The sequence below is a fragment of the Barbus barbus genome, assembly GCF_936440315.1.
Source record: "Barbus barbus genome assembly, chromosome: 37".
In the NCBI taxonomy this organism is placed as follows: Eukaryota; Metazoa; Chordata; class Actinopteri; order Cypriniformes; family Cyprinidae; genus Barbus; species Barbus barbus.
The window spans coordinates 2723731-2734407 of NC_136715.1; the positions used below are offsets into that span (position 1 = coordinate 2723731).

General features: G+C 33.7%; 1 protein-coding gene across 1 annotated transcript; it reads left to right on the forward strand.

Moving 5' to 3' along the window:
* The first annotated feature begins 7 nt into the window (after positions 1 to 7).
* LOC306856932 (glycine N-acyltransferase-like protein 3) lies at positions 8 to 3349 on the forward strand. Its single transcript, XM_079396489.1, has 6 exons — positions 8 to 159; positions 254 to 457; positions 574 to 681; positions 1348 to 1471; positions 1571 to 1697; positions 2552 to 3349. Exons 2-6 carry the CDS (start codon positions 383 to 385, stop codon positions 2958 to 2960), a joined length of 843 nt encoding a protein of 280 aa, XP_079252615.1. The 5' UTR covers positions 8 to 159; positions 254 to 382; the 3' UTR covers positions 2961 to 3349.
* The last annotated feature ends 7328 nt before the right edge of the window (positions 3350 to 10677 follow it).

A 10677-nucleotide genomic window follows, 5' to 3' on the forward strand; every position in this document is an offset into this window, starting at 1 on the left:
GGTCCATAATATCTCCTGCTGAAAAAGACTTGAGGAATGATTCCTGCTGGAGAAAAAATAGCTTGCTGGTTTCAGACGGTGTAAGCTTGTTCTGAGTGCCCGAAACTAGCAATCCTGACCAGTCTGATGAGTTCAAGCGGTGTGGACACATAACATCAGGCAAGTTTGAAGAGCAGGAAAATGTTCATATTTAACAGAAATTGTCCACTTTTGCATTCTGTGTTAACATAAGCTGTCTATTTTACTGTTATAGCTTTTGAAACTGAAATGCATGGCTGTTGCGTCTTTGAAAACAACTTCCTTGACTTTGCACTCAGCATTGAGAGTTTTTGTTAACCCTTTGTTGGTCATCTGATTTCCGTGAGTGGCTTATGTGCACAAAATGATCATTCTTGGGACCGAGGAGCTCAAACAGGCTGAAAGCATTTTGAAGCAGAGTTTTCCCGAGTCCATCAAGGTGTGACGATTCTAGGAAGGTTTCAGAAAGTTTGAGGTTTAACCTATTGGAATACCACAGCTTTTATTTTCACTTGCTTAAGCGGAGCAGCTGGTTAATATTCACTTGTTTTCCAGGTTTATGGCTGTATATTCAACATAAACAGAGGAAAGCCTCACAATCTGGAGGTTATTGCGGACCAGTGGCCAGATTTCACTGTCATTATTTGCAAACCCAAAGTTCAGGTAACATTATTTTACAGATCCAGACATTTATGATTTGTTTAAAAAACTAGTCAACCGTAAGCAACCGTAGTTTAACTGTAGTATTTGTAGTAAACCAAAGCATACACAAAACTATACTTTATAGATAGTGTTTAGTGCTGTTATTGTAAACTAAAACTACAAAAAATCATTTTTGTTGACTGAAATAAATCTGAAATAAAATAAAACATTAATATTAGATGAAAAACTTCATCTTAAATTAAATGAAAACTAAAATTTGGCAACAAACTGAAATAAAATTACTTAAAAAAATAAAGGTTGAATTTGAAGTAATGCAATTATTAAAAAACTAAAACTAAAAAAACAATTAAAGCTAAATATATATATATATATATATATATATATATATATATATATATATATATATATATAAACATACAACTATTATAACAAATTAAAATAACTGAAAATATACAAATAAAAGCTATTTGAAAATATTTATATACAGTACAATAACAAAAAATAAAAAATACTAGAATAACACTTATTTAGCTCTTATTTGTCTTAGTATTTTTTTAACTTTATATATTTACATATAAGTTTTACTTATGTATTTAAAAGGTCTAATGCATTCTACTTTAAAATCCAAGTGCAGATTTTATTTTATTTTTATTTTTTTTTAAACAGGGAACAAATGATCGAGAAGGAGATTTCAACATATACAGCATCTACTCAAAGAACAAAGACAGCCTGAAAAACTTTCTGGACACACCTGGTGTGATCAATAAACATGCATTCACATTATTAGCAGGTACACACTCTATCCATAATCAAATTAATTGCCTGAAATAACTAGTTTTGTGACTGTGACACAATAAAACATGCAAAGAACCTGTTGGTTGCCATAAAGGGGTTGACATCAGGCATTTAGAAGCAGTTCAGGAGTTTGCGGATCAACATGGACTTCCCTGGAAAGTTCAAGCAGTGATGAATGTGTTACTGCTGCGGGATGAAGGACAGCTGCAGTTTAAAGAGAGGTGCTATCATTATCATACTCTTAAATGTTAAATGTTAGGCTTAAAGCAACTGTATGCAATTGATTGTACCTTTAAATATCAGTGTCAAATTCCTTCTGATGATACATTGACTTCAAATAAGGCGAATGGCTTGTGTTTCTTTCACAAACGCGTAAGTTCGCCGAGCGGGTACGAAATACCGCGAAAACGGCGGATTGCTTTATGGCAGCAACAAATGCACATCTACAGCCAAAGCTGCTTTAAGATGAGGAGGATAGGTTTCACTTTGCTGAATAAACAACTTATGTTTAATGAATCTACAGCTTATTGGCTAATCTTCATAATGTCTGCCATTAAATTTTAGTTTTTGATTTATCTATTGTTAAAGCTTACACACAAAAATACGAACAATTTTCATTCATTTCTATGGTATCTAGAAACAGCTATTGACTTACGCACAACTCTGATAGAAATTGAGTGATATCAAGGATATGATATGATTGGTTATCAAAGCACACATGATCCAAAGTTGGCCTTTACTCTGCGGGTATCTCTCAATAATAAGCAGCTCTGGTACCGCAAGCACTGTTATTAAGACAGGGAATATATTTACGACAGTGAATTACACCCACTGAACTGCAGGGGGCTGCAAAAATACACAGAACTGCTACATACAGTTGCTTTAATCTTCCAAAATATGTCCATCCAGCACAAACACAAATGTTCAATTATTTATGAGTTTTGCCATTTTTGCAGGGTTTGAAAAAAAAATGAAAAACACATTTGACCTTATTTCATCTAACAAACAGGCCTACCTTCTTGAATATTCCTTGTTTTTATTATAGTTGACATTTTCTTATATTTAATGTTTTCAGTTATGCTGGACTCAGATTGGCTCCGCTCAGTGCAGCTCATGCTCATCTAGTAAACAGCACGTGGAAATATGGCGGAGACCGTAACAGCTATAACTCTGTGCTGAACTACATTACCCACAATCCTTCACTGTGCGTGATAGAGGAGGGGGGCAGCGAGCCCGTCTCCTGGCTGCTTGTGTACCAACACGCTGCTCTTGGTTTGCTCTACACGTTCCCACAACACAGACGGAAAGGTTACGCAAAGTTACTGGTGTCTATGATGGCCAAAAACCTCCTGGAGCAAGGACACCCTGTGTACTGTTTTGTGGAAAAGGAAAATGACTCTTCCTACAAACTTTTCGCATCACTTGGGTTCCAGAATTCACCAGATTACAGGGCTGTGTGGTTTGACCTGAATAAACGACAATAAATACAAATATAAATCACCTAAAAAAAACATTATGGTGTTTTTAATCACCTCGTCATTATTTGTATTTGTATATAGCCTATATATAAGCTGTATATACAGTATATAGCCTATATATAAGCTGTATATACAGTATATAGGCTATATGTGACCCTGGACCACAAAACCAGTCATAAGTGTCAATTCTTCGAAATTGAGATTTATACATTCTCTGAAAGCTGAATAAATACTCTTTCCATTGATGTATGGTTTGTTAGGATATAGGCCAATATTTGGCGGAGACTCAACTATTTGAAAATCTGGAATCTGAGGGTGCAAAAAAAATAATAATACTGAGAAAATTGCCTTTAAAGTTGTCCAAATTAAGTTCTTAGCAATGCATATTACTAATCAAAAAATAAGTTTTGATATATATATATATATATATATATATATATATATATATGGTAGGAAATTTACTAAATATCTTCATGGAACATGATCTTTACTTAATGTCCTAATGATTTTTGGCATAAAAGAAAAATCAATCATTTTGACCCATACAATGTATTTTTGGCTATTGCTACAAATATGTGAATGTGTAGGTATATATATATATATATATATAACCTAATTAAGTGATTCATATTTGCATATGTGCAGATTTGTCTGATAGAAATGTGCAAAATAAACAAAAAATACAAATAATGAAGAGATAATTAAAATGTATGTATATTTCTAGCAAAAATAAAAAATCCACCTATGTCTATATGAAAATATAAATATATAAATATAAATATTTTTATTTATTTATATGCACATTTCTAGCATACAAAAAAAATGTATGCAAATATAAATAATTTAAAAATGTCACTCTGGAGTGTTTAATCACCTCTTCATCATTTGTAATATTTTATACATTTTATTGTATATGCATATGTCTAGCACACAAAATAATCTGAATATATGCAAATAAAAATCACTTAAAATGTTATTGAGGAATTTGTAACCACCTCGTTACTTGTAATATTATATATAGTTTTAATTTTTATATTCCTAGCATACAAAAAACCCCGGAATATATGTAAACAAAAATTACTCAAAATGTTACTGGTATTTTTAAACACCACCTTCATTATTTTTTTTGTTTTGTTTTATATTTTATTTTTAGCTTAAAATAACTGATTGTATATTGTATTTTATAATATGTCACGTATAATTTTTAATCACGTCTTATTATATGCATATTTTTGGCATACAAAAATTTGAACGGATTTTTCAGGCATGTGTATTTTTGCACTTCAAATACAGGAAATGTCACAAATAACTCAGTCACAATGCATATAAATCTTAGTTTTATTAAGTCGTATCTCCTACATTAGAGTACTATAAAACAGTACAAAGTTTAATGTAGAAATCACTTCTAATATTCTAAAAAAAAAAAACTGTACAAAACCTGGATAAACAAAGTACACAAATAAAACTCATAAAGTTAATAGAATGGCACATCTCACTTGATTAGCTTGTACTTCCCTTTGTCATAAACATTAGACCTATTCTAATCTATTTATGCTGCTGTCAACATTTTTTTACTTTTTTAAGTTCCATTTAAAACAAATAAAGGCCTAAAATCATTAAAAAGCTCTTGATATGCTTCTAAAATCGAGTGTTACCTCCAAACCGCTTCAGTGAAACGATCCCGGGCTAATGTGAAAAACTGTTGCTTTTCATGTTATACCACAACTGAAGCACGTTAATGCAATAAATAAAAGTGAAGTTAGATGTTAAAACGACTGATATTCAGCACAACACACTTGTGTCCACAGCTTCAAGGCACTTTTAAAGCAAGTAGGTCTGAATGACATGGGGTTTGTAGTAACACACAACTGTAAGACCACATACTCGGCTGCATACTAAGCAGTGGTGGAAAGAGTACTGAAAAAATATACTCAAGTAAAATTACCATTACCTTCCAAAAAATGTAGTTTGGGTAGAGTAAAACTACTTGAGTAAGAGTAAAAGAGTAGCCTATTTAAAAGTACTCATGAGTATTGAGTAGTGAGTACTGAGCTGTGGATTCTACCCCTTCATAATAACCGCTGTACACTGCAATTTATACATTTGTGACCCTGGACCACAAAACCAGTCATAAGCAGCACAGGTATATTTGTAGCAATAGCCAAAAATACACTGTATGGGTCAAAATTATTGATTTTTCTTTTATGCCAAAAATCATTAGGACATTAAATAAAGATCATGTTCCATAAAGATATTTTGTAAATGTCCTACTGTAAATATATCAAAACTTAATTTTTGATTAGTAATATGCATTGCTAAGAACTTAATTTGAACAACTTTTCTCAATATTTAGATTTTTTTGCACCCTCAGATTCCAGATTTTCAAATAGTTGTATCTCAGACAAATATTGTCCTATCCTAACAAACCATACAACTATGGAAAGATTATTTATTCAGTATAGATCTCAATTTTGAAAAATTGACACGTTTTGTAGTCCATGGTCACATTTAAAAAACCGTTGTACATTCTGTAATTCACATTACCTTGTTTGTCATCCAACAGTTTTATTTGTGACTGCCAACTCTTTAAAACGCATCAAAGCAGCACAGAAGCAGTATTCCGTTCAAGAAAAGATGAAAGTTATTCTCAGTACAGTTATCACCATTTAAATCATAAAGTTTGAAAAATAGGTTTAAAATCATGTGTAAAGCCAATGAGACAGCATGCTCGTGTTGCACTTAAAATATAATAATGTTTAGAACCATACAAATACAAACACCATTAGAAACTCATAGTTCAGCATCACACACCATGATATGGATTAAAATGAGAGCCCATTTCTCTCCAAAACGGAGCCACTTTTAGCATTTTTGCAATAAAGAAATAAGAATAACTAAACTTGATAATTTATGTTACAATTTTAACATAAATGCATATTGTTCTAGAAGGATGGCATCATGCCATAACTTTTACACATTTACTCGAATTGTTATGTTAAAAAAACAATTTGTAAGGAAAAATGCATTATTATTGTCTCGACCCAAAATTTCCATGTATAGATTTGTTCAATTTATGTTTGTTTCTGTTTAAACGTTTGTCTGAATGATTTGGGGAGATGCTGGGCTGAGAAACTGCTCTATATTAAATCAAAAGCTGGGAAAACTGTTAAACACATCAGTTCTCCGAGACTGTATCGTTGCCAGCATTCTTGTCTGTCTGAGATGTTTTAGGCCATAAAACATGCTTGGAAGCCTATGTCTTTAGAATGGCTTTTAAACGCACACACATACACCACAAAAAAAAAAAAAAATTATAAAGATTATAAATAAAAAACATTAGCAAATAACGTGCAAAAGGCTAATCTAGCAGATTTGCTCTTCTCCCATCTACAAGTGAGCAGAATGGCTTGGCACAGGTACATGCCTTCATTTACTCGTTAATTATATGAGTGCTGTGTTAGCCTTTGTTATGCCTGTGGCTCTGGGTTAAAATTGCATCTTGTTGCACTGCTTTTCTTGGCAGTCTTGTTGTTTGGTTGAGTCTTTGATAGAGAGGAAAAGGGCCCAAAGGTTACTTTATTATATTTATTCCCCATCTAACTGATCCTCTTGCTTGCAATAATTACCCTGATGAATACAAATGTATTGTTCTGCGTAGCATCTCTGTAGTTAAAGTACAAAATGTCTACTGAAATTAAGAAGTGCATTTTATGGGAACACATAGCTGAAAAAATAATCAGCTTCTGAACAGGGTGCATAAAACATGAAAGTCTACAGTAGCCTTAAACCTATAGCTGTAAGGTAAAGAATATGACACTTTACATTTACATGGCAGTCCTGTCCCACAGCAGTTTAAGGAAAATGTGGCACTCTCTTTCAAGAATACACAACTTGGATTAAGCTTACACAGTGTTCTATAACCAGACACAATGCAATGCTGCAAGGTTTTCCATGTTAATCAGAGTATTGTCCTAACCTGCCTTGATGGCAATCATGATATGATATGCGACGAGTGACATAAGGTTCTTTTTTAGAAACGGTTTCTATTTCTGTCAATATCTATTTCTATTTTTGGGTCTTCCCCCAGCCAAGACAAAGAACCAGACTGAAATTCCTTCCAAACCCCTTTTGACCTTCTTATTCTCCATACAACTACACAGAGACAGAGTCTTTTCCATATGCACCAAAAATCATCTTAAAAGGACTTATGAATCATTTCTATGCAGAATCCCATATTATGTATGTAACCCACACAATAGACTATCATGTTTTAATCAAATATTATGTATTTTAATCATTATTGAATAGCTGAAGGATTCATATACGTGTTTGGTATGTATGAGTTTGAAAAATCATGCTTTAAATGTTTCTTCCAATCAATTCTTTGTCAAATGTATCATAGTCTTGTTATAGAAATCATGTTCAAAAGTATACTTTGCAAGAGCCTGTAAAGTTCGGACATGCGACTGACCAGATAACATGTTGATTTATTGATTGAGTTGAGAAACAGAGCAACACCCCTAGCTAAGATCATTTCTAATTGGTCAAGACATGCATAGGGACGTCTCAAAAAGCAGAGTTTAAAAACCCAGTACCCAGTCTCCTTTTTTTTGCTTCAACTTTTGCCTCTGCATTTTGACGCTGCTCTTTGAGCGCCACTTTAAATTGCGCCAAATTAAATCTTTTACTCTGTTATGGGTTTCGGTTTGCAAAATGCACCCGCTACCTTCCAGAGGTTAATGAATAAAGTGGTATTCAGCCTGGAAGTTTGTGCAGTGTATTTGGATGATGTGATTGTATTCAGTGACACCTGGGAACAACATTTGGTATGTCTTCATCCTTTGTTAATGCGTTTAGCGGAGGCACATCTTACAGTTAACCTAGCAAAGTGTGAGTTTGCTAAGGCTACGGTAAGATATTTGGCAAAATAAGTTGGACAAGGTGAGACGGCAGAACTAACGTTAAGCTTGATTTCTGTGTTGTTGGTATGGAAGTATATGAGAAGTCCATAAATGTCAAAACACTTCTCCACGTCATATATTTACCGCAAAATCTGTTTTTCTCAGTTGATTGCAAAAGAGAACATGTTGTAAATTCTTTTAAGGCTTAGTCATTCAAAGTTACCCACCCCCTCCAAACACACAAACACACCTTTTTTTAATGAACAGTCAAACACATATGGAAATGAAGGGGTTTGAAACTCCTGGAAATACCATTGAGAAAAATTAATCAAGCAACGGATCTGCCAAAAAAAAGAAAAAAATCTATGATCAAGTATATGTTTTATCTTTTCCTTTTTTCTATGAATATGTTCAAAAAACGTTAGAGGAAATATTAGGATCTGAGGAAACATTTTCATTTTGCACTTATTGGATAAGTCATAAATGATCTTCATTTCTCAAATACAGGGAGAAAACCAGACAGACTTTATGATCCCTTTGGTATCCTCAGTAAGGTCTAAAATGATTCTTAGTCTGAGTAAGAAATGTTGGCTAATGTGTGTGTGTGTGTGTTTGGAAACAATGTTCCTCCAAGGGCTTCAAATTCCCAAGATTTGACATGAGAAGAAGAAGGTATATCTTTCTCAGGTCTCAGAAGCCTCATGGATCCAATTTCAATCTAGTGAGGTGTCTTGGACTGAATGAAATATTGTACATTCTGAAAGCAACATATCAACCCTTCTTCTATCCAATTAAATGGGACAATCAAGCCCATTTAAATGAATGAATGAATAGTCACGTCCTGCATTTAAGTACTTCCTGTTGAAAATTTTGATCATTTTAAAATATCCATTTGGATGAAGTTCAGGTTGTAGCCTGGCAAGAGCACATTCGACAGCTTGTATATGAATCAAAGTAATCAAGACACTTTACCATATACCTTCACCTATGACATTTATATTTACACTATTAGGCAAACACTTTTATTCAAAGTAACTCATTTACTTGTATAAAATGTAGGGTGAGGACATTATCAATCCAGAAGACATTATTTGGACAAAAATTACATCACCTTTTAAGACATTTTTATGATATATTTATACATATATATATTTTTGTGTAAAAGGTAATACACAAAAATGAAAGAAAATTTGACATTTATTTAATTTTTTTCATTGGCATACATGTGAATGTGTTAAAACAGGAAACAATAATTGACAGTTCAGATTAATAAAAACAAATTAACAAAAAGAACTGTTTCAAAACCTTGCCAGTAAAGTGTTCTTTAAATGATGAACATTTTCACGTTAAGATAAGCATCACTGAGTAAAGATTACATATATCAAGTGCTCAGCACCCTGTTTGCAATTATACAACGCATTAGAAACTAATACAAAACTTGTAATTATTACATTGGAATCAAAAATTGGAATCAAATGTAAAAAGGAAAGCTGATCCCAAAACAACAGAGTTATCATGTAGATTGACTCTTAAGGTTATATTTTAGCCATAAAAGGTCAAATAAGACTTTACATATGGAAACAATTCTACACAAAATCTCAACACCAGATTTTTTGGGTCTGTCTTGCACTCGACAGTAAATGTTTCTTGGAGTTTAATGCTGAAAGACTTCTATAGTAACGGGAAAAGGGTGATTATTTTCAAAAAATTATGTACAGTCATGGCCAAAAATATCGGCACCCTTGCAGTTCTGTCAGAAAATGCAACACTTCTCTCAGAAAATTGCAAATGTTTTGGTATTCACATGCTTATTGTTTTTGTTTGCACTGCAGCAACACAAAAAAAAAAAAAAACAGAGAAGAACAGTCAAATTTCACACAGAACTCAAAAATGGACTGGACAAAATTATTGGCACCTTGTCAAAATTGTAAGAAATAATTGCTTTTCGAGCATGTGATGCTCCTGCAATTTGTAGTTAGACACACCTGTGGCAAGTAACAGGTGTGGGCAATATAGTAATCACACTTTCAACCAGTTAAAATGGAGACAAGTTGACTCAACCTTTGTGTTGTGTGTCACACTGAGCATGGAGGAAAGAAAGAAGTGTAAAGAGTTGTCTGTGGGTTTGAAAGAATTTTTTTTTTGGAAAAACATGAACAATCTCCAGGCTACAAGTCCATCTCCAGAGATCTTAATGTTCCTGTGTCCACTGTGTGCAGTATCATCAAGAGGTTTACAGCCCATGGCACTGTAGCTAACCTCCCTGGACGTGGACGGAAGAGCAAAATTAATGAAAAATTACAACAAAGGATTGGTTGAATGGTGGATAAAGAACCCCGATTAACTTCCAAACAAATTCAAGCTGATCTCCAGACACAGGGAAAAGCAGTGTCAGCTTGCACTATCCGTCGCCATCTGAATGAAAAGGGACGCCATGGTAGGAGACCCAGGAGGACACCACTGCTGACACAAAGGCATAAAAAAGCAAGACCGGAGTTTGCCAAAACTTATGTGACAAAACCACAATCCTTGCGGGAGAACGTACTGTGGACAGATGAGATAAAAGTAGATCTTTTTGGTAAAGGACATCATGGCACTGTTTACAGAAAAAGAAATGAGGCCTTCAAAGAAAAGAGCACAGTCCCTACAGTCAAACATGGTGGAGGTTAAAAGATATTTTGGGGTTGCTTTGCTACTTCTGGCACTGGAGTGTGTGAACGGTAACATGAAATCTGAATATTACCAAAGAATTTTGGGGCGCAACGTGGCCGGTGTCAGAAAGCTTCGTCTCCACCAGAGATCATGGGTCTTCCAGCAGGACA

What these genes read in the sequence shown, in the direction of transcription:
- LOC306856932 (XM_079396489.1), top strand. Translation starts at nt 383, where the DNA reads ATGATCATTCTTGGGACCGAGGAGCTCAAACAGGCTGAAAGCATTTTG. An exon ending in TTTGCAAACCCAAAGTTCAG is followed by an intron (nt 682 to 1,347) that starts GTAACATTATTT and finishes TTTTTTAAACAG; the next exon opens with GGAACAAATGATCGAGAAGG. An exon ending in CAGCTGCAGTTTAAAGAGAG is followed by an intron (nt 1,698 to 2,551) that starts GTGCTATCATTA and finishes TAATGTTTTCAG; the next exon opens with TTATGCTGGACTCAGATTGG.